This window comes from Sinocyclocheilus rhinocerous, unplaced genomic scaffold (assembly GCF_001515625.1).
Source record: "Sinocyclocheilus rhinocerous isolate Xijiao unplaced genomic scaffold, SAMN03320098_v1.1 scaffold287, whole genome shotgun sequence".
Lineage (NCBI taxonomy): Eukaryota > Metazoa > Chordata > Actinopteri > Cypriniformes > Cyprinidae > Sinocyclocheilus > Sinocyclocheilus rhinocerous.
The window spans coordinates 334,584-355,068 of record NW_015633524.1 but is presented as its reverse complement, the minus strand read 5'-3'; the positions used below and the strand labels follow the sequence as shown (position 1 = coordinate 355,068).

At 36.7% G+C, this 20,485-nt stretch overlaps 1 protein-coding gene across 1 annotated transcript; it reads left to right on the top strand.

Moving 5' to 3' along the window:
* The first annotated feature begins 8,789 nt into the window (after positions 1-8,789).
* On the top strand, positions 8,790-19,771 carry LOC107744167 (keratin, type I cytoskeletal 18-like). The gene is made up of 9 exons (XM_016557675.1): positions 8,790-8,866; positions 10,679-11,076; positions 11,559-11,641; positions 11,721-11,877; positions 13,326-13,490; positions 14,956-15,081; positions 16,783-17,000; positions 17,177-17,205; positions 19,275-19,771. The coding sequence occupies exons 2-9, from the start codon at positions 10,684-10,686 to the stop codon at positions 19,388-19,390; spliced, it is 1,287 nt and encodes a 428-aa protein (XP_016413161.1). The 5' UTR covers positions 8,790-8,866; positions 10,679-10,683; the 3' UTR covers positions 19,391-19,771.
* Positions 19,772-20,485: the final 714 nt, after the last annotated feature.

Below are 20,485 nucleotides of genomic sequence, written 5' to 3'. Positions count from 1 at the left end.
CAGCAGATAGATCCAGCAGAATAAGAACTGATGATTTGGAATCAGCTTTTGCAATCTGCACGGCTTCAGTGACTGACAGTAGCGCAGTCTCAGTTGAATGGCCACTCCTGAAACCTGACTGGTTAGCGTCCAGTTTGTTGTTCTGTGAAAGAAACAGAGAAGATGGGAGTTTTAGCAGTGGGTGTGGTTGGTTTGAGTTCCTGTGTGTGTGGGGCTGAGAATTGACTACTGATTGTTCTAGTTTTGTTTGTGAAGAATGTGGCGAAATCATCAGCTGCTTTAGAAGTGGTGGGAGGTGGTGGAGGGGGACAGAGGAGAGAATTAAATGTTTTGAATAGATTACGTGTTCTGGAGCGCTGTTGATCTTGTGGAAATATGAAGATTTGGCAGTATGGACTTCAGCAGAGAAAGATGAAAGCAAAGACTGATACATACTCAGGTCTGACGGATCTTTTGATTTGCGCTATTTTCTCTCTGCTGCCCTGAGTTTGGTCCGATGCTCACGAAGAGCATCGGATAACCAGGGGTTAGAAGGGGCAGCCCGTGCTGGCCTGGAGAATATGAATATTTCATATTCATGTTTCGTCAAAACACTTTTGATGTTTTTAAGAACCTAAAACTTCCATTGTTTAATGATTTTTAATGTGGCCTCATACTTTTGCACCAAACTATATATCAAAATGTTTACAAGAGTATTTTAATCCCTCGAGATGAGATAAATGTGAATCATTATTCGTGGCCAATCTTGAGATTTGGAGTAAAAACACCACTGTTACTGGTCAGAGGGGGCAGCGTGGTGTTGGAAAGTGAGAGGGAGGCTGCAGGGGTCTGTCCAGGCTAATGGAGTGTGACAGAGGTCAGCAGAGGTCAAGTGGGGTCAGAGGTCGCATCCTGACTGTGCACTCACTGATCAGTCCTATTATTGATTTAGCTGATTTCACTGACGTCGCACTGATGCACTTGTGTATTTTATGTTTCCACTTTATTAGCTGGCATTATTAGACATAACCTGCCATGAATAATACATCTGTTCTGTTCATCCGTTCCTATGAAAACAATTTGTGTTAGTGAATGTACCGTGTTCCCAAAATGTATTCAGGCACTTATATATAGACGCTGAAGCCGCGGCTGAAATCGGTCACTTGTCCACAGAATTAGTATTTTCTTCACAGTGAATGGCACGTAGTGTACTATATAGGGGACAGGGAACGATTCAAACAGTGTAAATGTTTTCCATTGAGGAAAAAAAGAAGAAGTCTGGTTTGGCGCTGTGTCACGCACACACACACTGCTCCGGTCCAGAGACACGATAGCACGGAGTGGAACACATGCGCAAGTCGGAGCAGACCACAAAATGTATCGGAGCTATTTGGATTCTACACAGAATGCTATATTTTATAGCAATATGGATGAGATTGTGGCTGGCATACCCTGTCAAATGTGGCTTTACGTAGCTCAACGGCTCTAGCCCAAGCGGTGATATAAACTAACGCTATTGGCTATTTTAAAAAGGGGCGGGACTGCTTGATATGTCCCGCCCTGTCTTCCGGTTTCAGTTAAAATGACGTCAACACGAGTAACGCTGCGAGTTTCTAAGCATTTCACGGGACCTTTAAGGTAAAAAAATATTAAACCAAGTAGCCTACAGTGCATCCGGAAAGTATTCACAGCGCTTCACTTTTTCCACATCGTGTTACAGTATTATTCCATAATGGATTAAAATCATTATTTTCCTCAATTCTACAAACTCCCCATAATGAAAACGTGAAAGTTTTTGAAATCTTTGCAAATTTATTCAAATTAAAAAAGGAAAAAAAAAAGAAAAAAAAAGTACATAAGTATTCACAGGCTTTGCTCAATACTTTGTTGAAGCACCTTTGGCACCAATTACAGCCTCAAGTCTTGAGTATGATGCTAAAAAAAATTGCCACACCTTTTTTGGGCAGTTTCTCCCATTCTTCATTGCAGGACCTCTCAAGCTCCATCAGGTTGAATGGGGAGCTTCGGTGCACAGCCATTTTCAGATCTCTCCAGAGATGTTCAATCGGGTTCAAGTCAGGGCTCTGGCTGGGCCACTCTAGGACATTCACAGAGTTGTCCCGTAGCCACTCCTTTGTTATCTTGGCTATGTGCTTAGGGTTGTTGTCCTGTTGGAAGATGAACCGTCGCCCCAGTCTGAGGTCCAGAGCGCTCTGGAGCAGGTTTTCATCAGCCACTCCTTTGTTATCTTGGCTATGTGCTTAGGGTTGTTGTCCTGTTGGAAGATGAACCTTCACCCCAGTCTGAGGTCCAGGTTTTCATCAAGGATGTCTCTGTACATTGCTGCATTCATCTTTCCCTCGATCCTGACTATTCTTCCAGTTCCTGCCGCTGAAAAACATCCCAGCATGATGCTGCCACCACCATGCTTCACTGTAGGGATATAGACATAATTGATAAGACATGACGCTTGCCATTCAGGCCAAAGAGTTCAATCTTCGCTTCATCAGACCAGAGAATTTTGTTTCTCATGGTCTGAGAGTCCTTCAGGTGCCTTTTGGCAAACTCCAGGTGGGCTGTCATGTGCCTTTCACGGAGGAGTGGCTTCTGTCTGGCCACTCTACCATACAGGCCTGATTGGTGGAGTGCTGCAGAGATGGTTGTTCTTCTGGAAGGCTCTCCTCTCTCCGCAGAGAAACGCTGGAGCTCTGTCAGAGTGACCATCGGGTTCTTGGTCACCTGCCTGACTAAGGCACTTCTCCCCTGATCGCTCAGTTTGGCCGGGCGAAATTTTTCTATACCCTTCCCCAGATCTGTGCCTCGATACAATCCTGTCTCGGCAGTCTACAGACAGTTCCTTGGACTTCATGGCTTGGTTTGTGCTCTGACATGCACTGTTAACTGTGGAGCCTTATATAGACAGGTGTGTGCCTTTCCAAATCATGTCCAATCAACTGAATTTACCACTGGTGGACTCCAATCAAGTTGTAGAAACATCTCAAGGATGATCAGTGGAAAGAGGATGCAGTGTATGAGCGGCTTTAGCTTCAGGACTGAAGCTCGTTAGTGACCCCTGCTGTCTCTGCTCAGGTATTGATTACTTTTATTTTGTTTTGAACAGTTTTTACTCCTTTTTGCAGCTTAATACTTATCTGATATACTGGTCAAGATGTTGATTTTGAAAACGTTTTACAATCGCTGTTACAATCAATCAATTTCAAAGCTAAAATCAAAGTCTAGCATTCCTCATGTGTGGTGGGCTTCATTCTGTGTCATTCACAAGCAAACAAATAAAAAATAAATAAAATAAATGAATAAATAAATAAAGAAGGAAAAAACATATAATAAATCCTTTATAACTGAAATGGGAGCGAATCTCTTAGTTAGTGTTTGCACTGGGAACCGGCTCAGGAAATTGAGTTCGACAGACTGAATGAACAAATCATCGTCTGAATCCCAGACAAAGCAAAGGCACAATGTTGAAGACGAGTGAGTGAAACACAAACAACTGAAGTAAAACTGGATTCTCTACACTGAAAAAAATGATACTACATTTTTTAAAGGTAAGTGGTTGCAAACAATTTATTTTAGCTACATTAAAAAAAAAAAAAAATGTTGAAAGTTAGTCAAATAAATTTGTTTATTTAAATGTAGCTAAAATAAATTGATTGTAACCACTTACCTTAAAAAATTTAGTAAATTCAATGAATTTTTTTTTTAGTGAATACTGGTATGAACAGAAGCTGCCTTCATACTCATAAATTGTATACTTCTGTACTTTGAAAAATGTTATTAGTTACGTTTGAGCTTGAGTCCTGATCTTATTATGCTAATTTTGAAGTGAGCTATAACCAATCATCATTGTTCACTTGAGTAAAGCACTTTAATTTGCTTCAAACGGATTGACTGTTTTTGTAACAAGTGCACTGTAAGTGCGGCCCTTTGAGAAAAAGAAAACATATCTCTACATGAAGGGGATTGTTGTAGCAATAAATAAGTAAATAAGGTATGTACTAATGATATTCATCAAAAAAATGTTGACAAACCAGTATCAAACATCACACATTGTAGTTTCGCTAAAATGAAATTACATTAAATTACCTAAAACTAATTAGTAAATTAAATAAAATTAATTTAATTAACCTCTCAAAACGAGCAAACCAAATTAACTTACTGTTGATATTGTTAATATATCAGGCAGTTATTTAAAAACGCACTAGATAGAAAAGCACTATTTCTTGCATCCACAAGGTGGAGATGTTGTCCTGAGCATTTCAGATCTTCTTTCAAGTTCCAAGTTTACTCATGTACACATTTTTTACATAAACTTATAATATATTATATTATATTATATTATATTATATTAGATTGAGATTGATATCTCAAACAATGAGCTAAAATTCTGAGTGAGATTTGAAAATGAGTAAGATTTTGTTTGGGCGCAGCTAAATGAAATTAGCTTCCCATTCATTTCCAATGCAGTCAATTTTAACTGCGAACAGTACAAGTGTGACTATTTGTTTATTTGTTTAATCTTTTCGATTCAAGACAAAGATTTGTGTGCGTGTGTGTGTGTGTTCACATAGCCAAAAGTGCCAAAACCTTTACCAAGTTTTGCACCATTCCAATGAAGTAAAAAATTCTATAAAACCAAAACATAAAATTCTGATGCAAAACAGCATCACAGGGTTAAAGTTACTGGCTGCCGAAGCCACATGATCCAGTTTCCTTTTATTCAATAACCTGATGCCTCCAACATGCAAAGTGATCAGTGACATCTTGACTTGCCAGATATTTAACACTGGATACAGACACATAAGACACATAATCTAAAAAATGTAGACTTCTGTCGACCCGTCCCGTGGCTGTAAGCTCATCCTGTTTGTCTTCAGCTGAGACAACAAGCACAAAGCGTTTGCTCCAACAGTTCACCTCTCCATGCACAAGCCAACCACATCATTTGCATTTTTCCCATGTGTCACACTTTCCCTTGTGTTAAACATGTAAATGTGAGGTGTGGACAGACAGTTCATAACTCAACACTGAACCAGCAATACATCAGGATAACACATGTCCTTTTTCATTGAAATGTGAAATGTGTGCCCAAAATGCGAGGCAAATATAACAGGCACATGCTTAAAAAGCTGCGTAGACGTACAGAGCGGTTTTGTTTGCACATGTGGGTACAGGCAGTCTCCTTTATGGCATGTCTGTATTTAGTTTGAGTTTGTTTTATCTTATCTCTCACGTGTTTGTCTTTAACCTGTCATCATAAGCCGTGTCCCATCTCTACCATCAGTAAATTAAAGGATTAGCTCTTCTTTATTCTGTGGCACACAAACGTTGAATTTTTGAAGAAAGTGAATAGAGCTTTCAAGGTTCACAAAGATATGTTTAGGTTGAAGTGCTAAAATCACAAAAAAATAAAATCAAAATAAATTTAAGCTAAATATAAAAAAACGAATACAAATGACAAAAGCACTTAACACAAAATTACTAAAACGTTAAAAATGAAGACGAAAACTATATCTCTATAATAATAATAATAATAATCATCATAATAATAATATAAAATAATAACTAATTCAAAATAAAATAAAATAATAAATATTACATGACAAACTTACAAAAATAGAAGTGTTGCCTTGGCAGCCAACTGAAATAAAACGTTAAGACTGAAGTTCTATAATCATTAAAAATAAAATCTAAATAAATTTGAGCTAAATATAAAAAACTAATACAAATGACAAAAGCACATGACACAAAATTACTAACTTGCTAAAAATTAAGATGAAAACTCTCTTTCTCTATAATAATAATAATAATAATAATAATAATAAAATAAAATAATACTGATTAACATGGAGGTCAAGATTGTCATTGTAAAAATACATTTTGGCCTGTTTCTTATACAAAACTTTCAGAAGACTAGCGAGGGGCTAGAAAAAAATGGCCAGAATATTCTTTAAAAAAAAGCAGAGATTTTTATTTTCGGATGAACTGTTCTTTTCACGACTGTCAAAACTATTTTCATTCTAGTACTGCATTTTTTACCCCACACAGTGAAAGTTGTAGGAGGGGATTCACTATGACAAATAACTCGGCCTCCTCATATTACAGAACAAAGACACTGGGATGAGTGTGAGTCAAACATATGTTGAGTAATTACTCCAGCAGAAATCTGTGATCAGCAGAGCTGCTCTAGAAGCTCATAAATCACTGCTAATTTGTCTTTCTTTTCCATCCTTTGCAATGTCTCCATGCTGCAGATCGATTTGCCCACCCATGGTGCCATAAAAGAGCAAGAGAGAGATTATAAAATAGTAAATACTCAACCATACTCTATAAATGATGAGTTTGGACCCATTTTGGCCAAATTTAAAAAAAAAAGTTTTTGTGTTTTATTTACAGCAGTAAATGTAAATACATTTAAATAAATAAAATTATAATAAAATTAAATTGCATCAAAATAAATTACATTTTGGGGACAACCACTAGCACCATTTTCTTCTCAAGAAATGTAAAAACATATATACTACCTTTACAGATCCAAATCTCTTCTTTTCATCACCATTCCTCATATTTAAAGCAACACATGGGGAACGGTATACCCATGCCACCATGCTGAGGGGAGTGCATGCCAGAAACCTATGTCGAGCACTAAGTACCAACTCTACCATATTGCCACGGGAGTTGCCCCTGGGATGTTAGACCAAAAACGCGGTTTGGTAGATGAATTCATGATGTACTTGCTCATTATATACATTTTGCAAATTTTGAACACAGAAAAAGTTACATAGTGCTGCTTTAACTAGAGAAACACTGACCCTCAGTGTGAGCAAACGTGAGCTCAGGTTTAGGAATGTCATGGTGGTTTGCTGCCGTGTCAGAATGCTTGTTGACAGGCATGTAGGAACTGGACCAAACCTTGAGACAAGGCGACATGTAACCTGAAACACACGGATGTGTGAATCAAACCAATCGCAGCGGTGCCATCTAGTTTGGCATCAGCCTTGCAGCTCTGAGAGTCCAGCTTTGTGAGATCTGGACACTTCATTGTGTTTCTAAAGATCTCTGTTTGCTACCCAACTCCTGTTCCCATGACACAGTTTGAGAGAAGGATTATGCTGCTGTTGTGAACATTTGAAAGGTGTTGACCAGAGCAGCCTGACTTACTCGGACTGTGCGTATCATATGAAGTAGCCTGTCACTTTTTTGCAAAATAGTTATTGCACACTTGTAATTAAAAATGTAACGTTTCCCTGCTGGAATATCCAGTAAAATGGTAACTTGGATTATGACAGTTGGTTTTTAGCTAGTACAAGCTGTATTTTCAAGCACAATTCCTGTTCAGAACTTTAAGTTTTGTAAATAATGTAGAAACTAAAGAAGATATTTTGAGAAATGTCAATGTTTTTTTGTCCATGCACACTGAAAAAAAAAAAAAATAGGTGTAGAAATAATTTTTACTGAATAGTTGCTAGTACAATTCACAATTAATTACCAAAAAAATAAAATAAAAATGTTTTGAGAAATGTCAGTGTTTTTTGTCCATACACAGTGAAAAAAATTGGTGTAGAAACACTTTTCACTGAATGTTTGCTAGTAAATTTCACAATTAATTACCCCCCTCCCCCCTCAAAAAAAGGCAAGTAACAGTGCATTTTGAAGTACAAATACTGAAATAGTATTTTTGTCATAACAATACGAAACATTTTTTTTTTTCATTTAATTTTTTTTACAGTGCAGTGGAAGTCAGTGGTAACTGAGACTGTTTGTTTTCATTATTTAAAATAAAGCTGAGGTAAAAATTAAATAAAATGAAATAAAATAAAACAAAATAAAATAATTATATAAATTAAAAAAACTTAAATGAATATGATAAATGTTGGCTTGTAAGCTAACTGAAATAAAGTAAGTTAAGGCTGAATTACTAAAATGACTGAAACTAAAACAGGAATAAAATAATTAATAATAAAAAGAAATATAAAAAAATGACAAAAGCACACAACAAGATTACTAAAAATTAAACTAAAATTAAAATGGAAATTGAAATTGAAAATATAAAAATAAAAGCTAATTTTTATAAATGTCTATATTTATAAATGTCAAGATTTTCAGTGTAAAAGAGCTTAAATTTTGGTCTGTTCCTTACAACAACAACAACAAAAAAAACTTTGACGACATGGAATATAGTGCAAAAGACGTATGGAACACTTTTATGTCACTTTATAGTGCTTTATTACTATTTTGAAGCTTTATATACCCAGTTCTCAGTTACCATCATTCTTCAAAATACCTTTCATTTGTGTTCCACAGAAGAAAGAAACTCAAACAGGTCTGTAACGACAAGAGTATGCAAATAATTACAGAATTACAATTTTTGGGTGAACTGTCCCTTTAAGACTGACAAACACTTTCCGTCTCTCTGTGAACATAGCCCCTTAAATTATGCGAGGTCACCATAATTTTTGTTCAGTAGAGCACAGTTTGCAACTAAAATACTGGAAAGATAGGCTATCCTTCAGATCTAGTTGAGAGAGAATCGTGGAAGATAAAGACAGTATAGTAAACACTGTTCTGGCTCATAGATATTATCCTGCAGGCACATAGAGCAGGCTTTGTTTTTTCATTCTCTTTGTTCATGTTACAGCAGAAACCTGTTGAATATTGCATGCAATGATCTCTGGTGTCTTGAGTTACACTAGTGTGAACAGCTTGAGTTTGAGAGAGAGTCAGGTGGGCTCCTCCCACAGGTGTTCAGGTGTAGAATAAGCCCCGCTCCCTGTCCTGAGCTCTATATTAGGGCACCGTTAGGTACTGACCACAGCTTAACGCTCCTCACATCACACAGCACAGAAGCCGTCCTTCACTACCAAGACCACAGGTATGAGACTTCTTTAACTTCTTTTCTTATGCAGTAGCCTAAGCACATATAAACCAGCCTCTTGTCAAATGGTAAAACCAAATGGAATTATATATGTTGTGATACACATTAGATTTGGAACATTTATATTCAGTTATATAGATTTAAAGTGCAGGGATCATAATGAAGGAACTCTGTAATTCTAAACTCTTGGCTGTTTTGAGAAAAAGTTTCTTTTTAATTGTATTCAGGTGTTTTGTAATGACCGATAACTGGTTTTAAAGATGTTGAACGTCCACAAATGAATCGTATTGTCTTGTCTGGAGTAACTCCAGTTGTATTTGACAACACAAGAGGCATAGCTCGTCTCCAAGACAGCAAGCCTCGCATCAGAAGAAGGTTAATTGTTTGATGTGCCAACACAAAGCAACAATGCAGTGTCCATTTACATATCATGTGATCTTTATCATTCAACTTTTGTGCATTGTTTGATGCTCTTAATACTTAATTGAGCAGAAACCATGAAATGATAATGGACTGTACAAGCATTTCTACTGAAGTCATTTGTCATTTAAAACAACTGTCCATTGCTAAGACTTGTTTCCTGAGTGCACACACACACACACACACACACACACACATATATATATATATATATATATTTATATGTGTGTGTGTGTGTGACATTTTTCTTAAATTTTACATTTTATATATATGCACAATATTAACAATCCTTAAAATAGGCTTGATTTTTTAATTAAATATATCTGGACATTTCTTTGTGAGATTCATTCCTGACATTCACCCCTGTCAGAGTTGGGATTCTGGTCCCAGATCAGCATAAAGAGCTCTTTCAGCCCAGAGCTCTTTAACAGTAGCAGGCTGTCAGACGGTTATCACTTTATGGCAGGAGATAAATGGATTAGGAAGGTGTGAACCAACTCTCTTAAGCAGCCCAGAGTTGAGAAGTCATTTATTACAGAGTTTGGACGTTTACTTCTAGCTGTAAAATCCAGCATGGGGGAGCAATGGAAAATTCTTGGCTTGAAAGGCTTCTTTTAAAAAGTCAATTTGTATAGAGAGCATTTTAAGCTGGATATCTTGAGGTTAGGTGGAGATGTGTGATGTTCTTCTACACCAAATATGTGACCCTGGACCACAAAACCAGTCATAAGGGTCAATATTCTGAATAAATAAGCTTTCCATTGATGTATTGTTTGTTAGGACAATATTTGGCCGAGATACAACTATTTGAAAATCTGGAATCTGAGGGTGCAAAAAAAAAAAAAATCAAAATATTGAGAAAATCGCCATTAAAGGTGTCCAAATGAAGTTCTTAGCAATGCACATTACTAATCAAAAATTACGTTTTGATATATTTACGGTAGGAAATTTACAAAATATCTTCATGGAACATGATCTTTACTTAATCTCCTAATGATTTTTGGCATAAAAGAAAAATAGATCATTTTGACCCATTCAATGTATTGTTGGCTATTGCTACAAATATGTCTGTGCTACTTAAGACTGGTTTTGTGCTCCAGGGTCACATATGATTTTCTTTGCACATTGTTGTTACTAGTATTTTTCTGCAAATGTTTCTCAAAATGTGGCAATAATGGGTGGTTTGAGTTTATTCTTATTCTAAAAGCACATTACATTACAGTTAGATAACTTGTGTATACCTGTAACACTGTTGCACAATCCATTTCTTACATGTAGGCTATAACCTCTGATGATATTTTTAAAACAAGGCTATTATTTAACTTTTAGTTATAGTTATTCATCAAAAATGTTGAGTGCATGCTGAAATACATCTCCTTCTGTCCACAGAGGTCATGTCGTCCAGTCTGTCAGTACGGAGTTTCTCTATGGGCCGACAGCCCTCTTTCTCCAGCTTGTCTCTGAGGGACAGCGGACGTGCCCGATCCAAAGCCGCTGTCTCATTCGCTGCCTCCAAGCCTCTGTCTCGCTCTGCCTCCATGAGCATGTCAGATCTGAACGGCCTGAGCAACCTGTCCCTCAACGGCCTTCATGGCAACAGCACCAATGAGAAAGAGGCCATGCAAAGCCTCAACAGCCGACTCGCCAGCTACCTAGACAAGGTCCGCACTCTGGAGAAGTCCAACGCTGACCTGGAGCTGAGGATCAAACAACTGATGCTGGAGCGTGTGCCGAAAGGGCATGATATTGATTCCATGATGGCCCAAGCCCATGCTCTGGAACAGGAAGTATGTGGACAATGCCCTTGAGGTCTTTCGAACTTAATGAAAACAAAGATTGTTAGCATGGCTCGTGGTGTGTAGGTATACACATGCTCTGAAAGTCTGATCATTAGCCATACCAGACACACTAGTTAAATAATTACCTACTGACAGACTAAACAGTTACCTTTTAACAAAGAAGGAAAGTACCTAAATCTGAATAAATAGCTTTGTAAAAGGGGTCGAAAATCTCAGCTGGTTACCCAATGGTACTAGGTTCAAACACCATGAAGTGATGAGTTAAGTTTCCATCACAACTGTGTCCTTTCAGAAAAGCAACATACTCCCAGGTTGCTCCATAAGTACCATCTATGATGAGGGCGTCCAATCCTGGAGGAGCACCTTCCTACAGAGTTTTGCTTTTACTTGCTTCAACTCACATGCCCGAAAGTTTCGAGCGATCCTAAAGTCCTTAATTGGCCTTCATCTTCATGTTCTGTACCTTACAGGTAAGGAAGAAGACCCTGGAGAACGCTCGGATCATGCTTGAGATCGATAACGCCAAGCTGGCTGCAGATGATTTCAGAATCAAGTGAGTGTATGACTTCCTGCACCTCTCAAAACATCTGCTGAGGAACTTTAGGAGGCATTGATTTGATGTATGCTTGCAGATGGGAGACGGAGAGTGCGATGTGTCAGTCGGTGGAGCGGGACTGTGTGGCCCTGAAGAAAGCCAAGTCAGACCATGACCAGATCATCGCCACACTCCGTGGTGACCTGGACAGCCTGAAAGAGGAACTTTACTTCCTGAAGAAGAATCATGAGGAGGTAAGATCTCCACCTGGAAACGAAATGATGAATGCTGCACCTGTTGCTCCTCATTTCTGCATTCCCTCAGTCTGCAAACTGGTTAAAAAGTACCATGTAATTGTACATGAAGAGTAGGACGTGTACCAGTCCAAAGTTCAGTGGTTTTTAGTCCTTTCAACCTTCTGTTGATGTAATCCCCCTTTTGTGCATACGTTAATGGAGGAACTGATAGTATAATCTCTTCCATTATAGTTCCATTGTAGTTAGAAGAACCTTTAACATCCATGGAATCCTTCCATTTCACAAAAGGTTCTTTATAGTGCAAAAAAAGGTTCTTCTAAGAAGGTTCTTTGAGGAACCAAAAATTGTTCCTCAAATGTGCGAAAACCCCCTTTTGGAATCTTTATTTTTTTAATCTCTGTGACAGGTTTGTCAAACCCTTGAAGAGTCTCAAGTGGTGACCTCTACTGTCCATGCTTGGAGTCATTTGTAACTCTATCCATGCGGTTCTTTTGTCTCATGAAATCTAAGATGTGCCTCACAGCTAACCTCCTGGCACTGAGTCAAGTGCTGATTGTCATTTTTAGGCCAGAAACTTGCTTTACACAACTACGCAAAGATGCATGGCCAACAAATTCCAAGTGCAAAGAAGATGTACATGTACTTCAATCCTTGTGTTAATTTGAAACTAACAAGTCCTAGTTCATAAGAAGATGATTGAGTTACTATTAAACGTCTGTGCCATTGAACCAGAATAAGGTATTTAGTTAGTTTAATAACTTGATCTACCTTACTCAGCATGCTTCTCTTTAAACTGTAGCTTTGAAATGACAATAGTTGACATGAAAAAGAATAATGCAATGGCCAATGAGGGCAGTACTGAGAATGCAATGGGTACTTATGTTTTGTTGTGAACTGTGTTCGGAAATAGCATGTGTTTGTTGTACTTGCATAGACTATGTTCTAAGCCTTACTTGTCACTGGTGCATTGATGAACCACAAATCAACATGTAAGAAAAAAATACTCAGGAAGTACAGAACTATTCTCATGCTTTCTCACGCATAGACTCTGGGTATATTTGGAAAGAAGGGTGTGGTGTCATGGTTGTCGAATATTCAAAATATATCTGGCGTGTTTGTCTGTTTTTGTGCGAGGCACATGCATACTTCTCTTGTGAGCAACATGAGATCAACACTATTAAATATTCATTGAGAAGAACTTAATAATGAAGTAACTGCCACCGACCTTGTGCTACCACGTGGTATCAAATTCCCAGCATTCACTCCGCAGTCTCAAATCACCACACAAACCACACCCCAATGTTCAACACACGAAATACACGTACATTTAACCTATGTTAAATATCTCATTAGTCAAAGACTAACAGTTTTTGTTAGTTCCACAGAAAGTTACCAGACAATTTGTTTAGTCGTACAACATCCTTCTCTCATTACTTTTCCCACAGGAAATAGACAGCCTGAGGGCCCGGGTTGCTCAAGAGGAAGTCAGTGTGGAGGTGGATGCGGCCCACGGCCCAGAGCTGGGGACGGTTCTCTCTGACCTCAGGTCTCAGTATGAAGGCATTGTCCAGAAGAACAAGGAGGAAGCTGAGAGCTGGTACCGTAAAAAGGTTGGTGTTCCCAGAGGATCAGGGTCAGAACCAGTGGCTGCTAGCTCCCATTAAGAGTTTCCTAGACCCAGATCACATTTCACTGACAAAAACACCTTGGTAAAACCCAATTACTATGTATTATTACCATTTAACAACACCTTGTTAAATGATAATATGTAATACCATGATATTTTTGTACACTAAAGCATAGTATTTACATGTTGCTCCAAACTAAGTATTTCAAAACATGTTTTTGGACATGGTACCACAATGGTTTTGGAAAGTGAACCCCTAAAAATTAAATAAGGCATTTCAAAAATACTGTGGTATTACCATGATTTTTTATATATGTGTCTACTTTACTATCATGTTTTTTGAACATATGAATACCATGCTTTAATACAATGTATAAATACCATGTCATGGAACTATGGTAGTACTGCAGTATTTTTGGTAAGTGAAACCATTGTATTTACATACTTCAAAATATCATAATGTTTTTTCTTAATATTAGATCACAAAATATTATCATGGTTTATGAACCATACTGATGACAGGGTATTTATGTAAGTTAAACCACGTTGAAAGCATAAACTCTAAGCTACTTTTTGGACAAGGTATTTACATAAGGTACTTCAAAAATAAAATGGTATTACCATGCTTAAAAAAAAACTAAAAAAAAACACAATCTGCAAGCTACATCATGCTATTTCAAGGTACTTCAAAATACTGTGGTATTACCATGTTTTTTTTTCACTTTACTATCATGTTTTGAACATATAAATATATTTTTGTAAGCTCGACACTATGGTAGAACGATGGTATTTTTGGTAAGTGAAACCATGGTATTTACATATGGTACTTCAAAAATAATGTGGAATCATCATGTTTTTTTTTTTATAATAATAATATACTGACATACTGATACCATGGTATTTTTGTAAGCTAAACCATGGTATGTTACTCTTACTCTATATGTTACTCCTAGGTACTTTTTTGGACATGACGTGCACATGGAAACCATACCTTGGTATTTTTTGTAATCCAAAGTATTTACAAGGTACTCCAAGGTACTTCAAAAATAAAATGGTATTACCATGTTTTTTGTAAATATGGAACCACAATGATCCACAATCAACCGCAATCCGGAAGCTACTGTAAATTGTGGTATGTTATTTCAAGGTACTTAGAAAATATTGTGGTATTATCTTGTGTTTTGAAAATGAAAACTATACCATGGTATTTTTTGTATATAAAACCAAGTCATATACGCACATGGTACTCCAGGTATACTTTTGGACATAGAGCCATGATAAATATCAATGCTCCATGTTATTGCGACTGATACATCATCATATAAGACTTTGTGTTGCAATTCATCAGACCTTTAGCAGGATGTATTAGTTTCTTCTGTTGCATGGTGGTCTTGCATGCAGAGCATTTTTGTAACCCATCCACTGTATGTGTCTGTGTGTGTGTTTAGCTGGAGACGGTGCAGACGCAGGTGCGAGAGAGTAACGAAGCCCTGAGAGGGGCTCAGAGTGAACTGACCGAGCGACAGCGCTTTCTGCAGACACTGGAAGTGGAACTGGAGAGCCTTCACAAACAGGTCAGAACCAGGCAGGAAGGACCCTTTTACGGACTATTTCTGTTCCCTGAGTGAACCTCTTGAGCCGTGGCCAATGCAGATACAGTTACCGCTTAGCAATGGAAAGTAAAACCCTGCCCATTATGTCGAGGTTTTTTGAATAAGCCAGGCCATAAATGCTCTGTCGCATACCTTCACAAGTCAAATGTGAGCGGCAAGAAGCACAGACACAGTTTGTTGTTGGATTATGGAGTAACAAAGGGGTCAGTAGAAACCCTACTACAAGTAATACACATGTAGTCGATCTCCAAAGAGGAACTTTTCCATCAGAACACTCACTTAGAAACAGGTTCGCTTGTTTTCATGACCTTTGAAATTCCTGCCAGTCCAAGATCACTCCCAGCATTTAGAAACAGGTTCGCTTTGTTTTCATGACCTTTGAATCTCATGCCAGTCCAAGATCACTCCCAGCATCTCAGATGTAGTTACTATAAACAGGTCACGCTTGTGTAAATAAGCCAAGACGTAAGATGCTCAAATGGGAGTTGTTTAAATGGTAGCAGTTTCTCTGCTGGTACAATTATTTTGAGGGTGCAAGTAGATGCATTAAGGCACCTTTTAATCCCCTAATAATTAAATGCAAGTTGTTCCAAATCCGTATGACTTGCTTTCCTCGGTGGAACACAAAAGGATGGAGAATATTCACACTGCTCTTTCCTATACAATGAAAACATGCTATGTATTACATTTTTTGCAGGAATAGTGGTCTGTGAGTGTTTGTATAAAGGTTTTGCACCTCATTAGCACGTGAGCAGTAGCCAAAAAAGCCTCATTGTCCTGACAGTTCACCTTATCACTAACTGGTGGTTGGCAGTTTAAACATGATTACATGTCAAATTAATAGAATCGACTTATTTACTGATGGAATAGCTTCATTTACATGGTAATTATTCACTAAAGACACACAGACAGACCCACATTTACATGTAACACTTTACATCACGCAACAATTCATTTTGAAAAAAATCTGTGTGACCAAATGGAACTTTTACAATTTTTTTTACATTTTAAACATACTATTGTTATTTAAATTTTTCATTTTATCTTCAGGCTTTTGATAGTTTTATTGATAATAGAGGGAGGACAGGAAATGATTGTGAATTATTGTGCATCTCCCATTTGAGCACCACTGCTTCACGTGTTAATATGTGCACTAACCAAACTATGGCTGTCATTAATTACTCACGCTGATGTCGTTTCAAACCCGCAAGACCTGCGTTCATCTTCGGAACACAAATGAAGATATTTTTGATGAAATCTGAGAGCTTTCTGACCCTCTATACACAGCAACACAACTGACACGTTCAAAGCCCAGAATCGTAGTAAAGACATTGTTTAAATAGTCCATGTGCCATGTAAGTGTCGTGGTACTCTCGTGAAACTCTCGTTGTTGAATAAAGTCCTTATTTTTGTTTTCTTAGTGCACAAAAAGTAAGTCTTCATAACATTACGGTTGAACCACTGATGTCACATGGACTATTTTAACAATGTCCGTGAACGTGGCAGTTGTATTGCAGTCTATGCCGGGTCAGAGAGCTCCGGGATTTCATCAAAAATATCTTAATCTGTGTTCCGAAGATGAATGAAGGTCTTACAGGTTTGGAACGACATGAGAGTAAGTAATTAATGACAGAATTGTCTTTTTTTTAACCCCTCTCACAGGTGGCGGCTCTGGAGGGTAACCTGGGTGAGACGGGGCAGAAGTACACCCTGGAGATGGAGCGACTGCAGGCTACCCTGGCCCAGCTGGAGGAAAACCTGTCACAGCTGCGTCTGGACATGCAGCGCAACAAGACGGACTACGAGCAGCTCCTGCGCATCAAGCAGAACCTGGAGATGGAGATCGCAACCTACAGGAGGCTGCTGGAGGGGGAGGAAACGTGAGAGATTCTTGCAGTTTACCAACAATAAATATTGTCACTATTCACTCACTGTAATGTCCTTCCAGTCTCTTTGTCGTTGTTTCTTGTGACACTGATATTGGTGTCAGAGATTTTAGCAGCTTAATGATTGTTTTGATAATAACATCAGGTTTCTTTTTTTTTTTTTTTCGCAGGGTTAAAGAGACTCCTCCACCACCTAAGAGTGAGTGCTCACTCATACGAAACATGTCACATGACACATGAAGAAAACACTAGAACAAATATGCACAAACTGATCTGACAAGTTATAGTCAACAAACATTGCAGAAAAATTTGCATAACTAAAAAATATTGCATAAACAAATTAAATTTTTTGGGGATAAAATTTCCACCATTCTACCATTCATGCAAGATTGATAAATAATGTAACAAGGTTGACAGCTTTATGGTTTAGCTATGAAACTGCAAAGTGCTTTTGGAAAGAAAAATTCAATGGGGAAATTTGTGACCCTGGAACACAAAACCAGTCATAAGGGTCATGTTTTTGAAATTGATATCATTATTTATATCATTAAAGCTGAATAAATAAGCTTCCCATTGATGTATGGTTTGTTAGGACAATATTTGGCCGAGATACAACTATTTGAAAATCTGGAATCTGAGGGGGCAAAAAAATCAAAATATTGAGAAAATCGCCTTCAAAGTTGTCCAAATGAAGTTCTTAGCGATGCATATTACTAATCAAAAATTAAGCTTTTGATATATTTACGGTAGGAAATTTACAAAATATGTTCATGGAACATGATCTTTACTAAATCTCCTAATGGTTTTTGGCATAAAAGAAGAATCCATAATTTTGACCAATACAATGTATTTTTGGCTATTACTACAAATATACCCCAGCGACTTAAGACTGGTTTTGTGGACCAGGGTCACAATTAAACCATCACTTGTTAGTTGTTTACTATAGAAAATCATGGTAACGGGTGACATTTTTAGATTCTCTACTGACTCACATCAAAAGGATTTTTGATTTATGGAATAACATGTCACTTTAAAAGGAGAACAAATTATGGCAAAATGGTTGATGCATAACCTGGGCACACAACCTCAGCTCTTTTTAATAATACATAAAAAAACATACAGAAAAATTAGAGTAAAAATGCCAACTTTTATTTACATCTACACTACTTTTCAAAAGTTTGAGGTCAGGAAGGTTTTTTAATGTTTTTAATGTCTCCTGTGTTCATCAAGGCTGCATTTATTTGATAAAAAATACAGTAAAAACAGTAATATTGTGAAATAATATTGCAAATAAAATGAACTGTTTTCTATTTGAATATATTTTAAAATATAATTTATTCCTGTGATGCAAAGCTGAATTTTCAGCATCATTACTCCAGTCTTCAGTGTCAGATGATCCTTCAGAAAGCATACTAATATGCTGATTTAATGCTCAAGAAACATTTATTATTCAACAGTTGTGCTGCTTCATATTTTTGTGGAAACTGTGATAGTTTTTTCAGGATTCATTGATGAATAGAAAGTAAAAAAGGGCATTTATTTGAAATAGAAATCTTTTTACTGTAATTTTTGATCAATTTAATGCATTCTTGTTGAAAAAGTATTAACTTCTTTAAGAAATCAAATCTTACTCTAAACTTTTGACGTAGTGTATTTGTTTTCATCAAAGGTGCATATTTGCTAATAAAGCAAAAGAAAAAAGAGTGCTGTCAAGTCGATTAATCGCGATTAATCGCATCCAAAATTAAAGTTTGTGTTTACATAATATATGTGTACTGTGTATATTTATATGTATATATGAATATAAACACATACATGCATTTATTTAACAAATACATGTAATATATATACTGTATATATAATACACAAACTTTTATTTTGGATGCGATTAATCGTGATTAATCGATTTGACAGCACTAAAAAATTCAATAAATTAAAGTGGCAATAAAGTTAGAAAAATGCCTATAATAACTAAAAGATTGCAAAATCTTTTGTTCAAGTCATTTTTTACACATTTCAGGGACACAGATGTCCCCCGTTCTGTAGAAAGACACATTTACAGTATGATAGCGAGTTGATGCTAAAGTATATTTGCAGCTGGCTGAACTGTTGGGTAGCCATCGATCAGATATCCGTCTGTGCTCTGGAATGTTCTGGGAGAGCGCTTGTCCTCTCACCTGAGCTGCACACATTAAACACGGCCAAACAGAGCCTACAGTCCACTGTCATATCGCTCACATCGCTCTCTCTCTGTCTTTCTCTCCGCAGAGGAGCCTGACGTTCGTACCCGTAAGATAGTGAAGGTGGTAACGCAAACCATGATCAATGGCAAAGTGGTGGACGAATCCAGCGAGGTTGAACAGATTGAGGAGACAAAGAAGTAAAACAAGAACAAGACTGTCCGTGTGATTCTCTGTATAAAAGCTTCTATTGTCCATTTAGGAGCCACATTACCTTGGGCCCCCACAGGGCCCCTGATTTCTGTTTCATTCCCAGTCTTTCAAAGAGATCGTCTTTCCTTTCTCAAGCAACAGAAGAGCTGAAATGACTAGGAACGCCATCAGATTTAGAGCTGAAACTGAAGAAGAAACAAGTGCTCCTGTTATTGCTTTTAGGGACTTATCAGACCAAAACCCTTTATTCTTTCTTTCTGCATGCAATATTTATTTCTAAATAGTGTAGTGTGAGGAGGAATTTATTTACATGAGTGTTTGCTTATCTGTTGTTTCTTTCGCTCTTTCTCTGTAATAAAAATATTACATGCAAATGGCATTTTTTTGTGACCATTTATGACTTTCAATCTTCATTTTTTTAAAATCCAAAATATACTACAGGTGTCTTTATTCACATATATGCACACAAGATAATAGTATTTTTTTTTTCAATATGTAGTTCTTTGCAGAAACTCTATATTAATATTAGTTTACTTAATATTTAAAGTTTCTGAGTTATTAGTCTTAAACAGAAATTATCTTAAGGCGAATTGTTCATTATGTTTTTCTCAGCTTATACATCAAGAGCTCATTATTTGATTTAATTTTTATCACTTTTAATTAACATGTTCTTTATTTGTTTTAAATTACGTCTGTCAAAATAGGTCAAGGTTTTTTCAGAAGATGTTTCTCCTGTTCAGTGAATGAATGAATGAAAAAATCAATCAATCAATCAATCAATCAAAAATAAATCAAATTAATAAAATAAAAAATAAATGCATGCATGCATAAATAAATAAAAGTTAATTATTTAATAAAAATATTGTTGATTATTTTAATTTAATTTCAGAAATTAATAATAATATATAAATAAAAACAAAAACATGCATGCATAAATAAATATGTAATTTTTTAAATAAAATATAATTTTTAATATTTTAATTACCATTTTTAAAACAAAAATATGTTTCAGAAATTTGGAACAGTACAGTTTGGTAAAAGCCAAATCAAAATGAATTACTTTGGCATTAATTAAATCGTATGCTT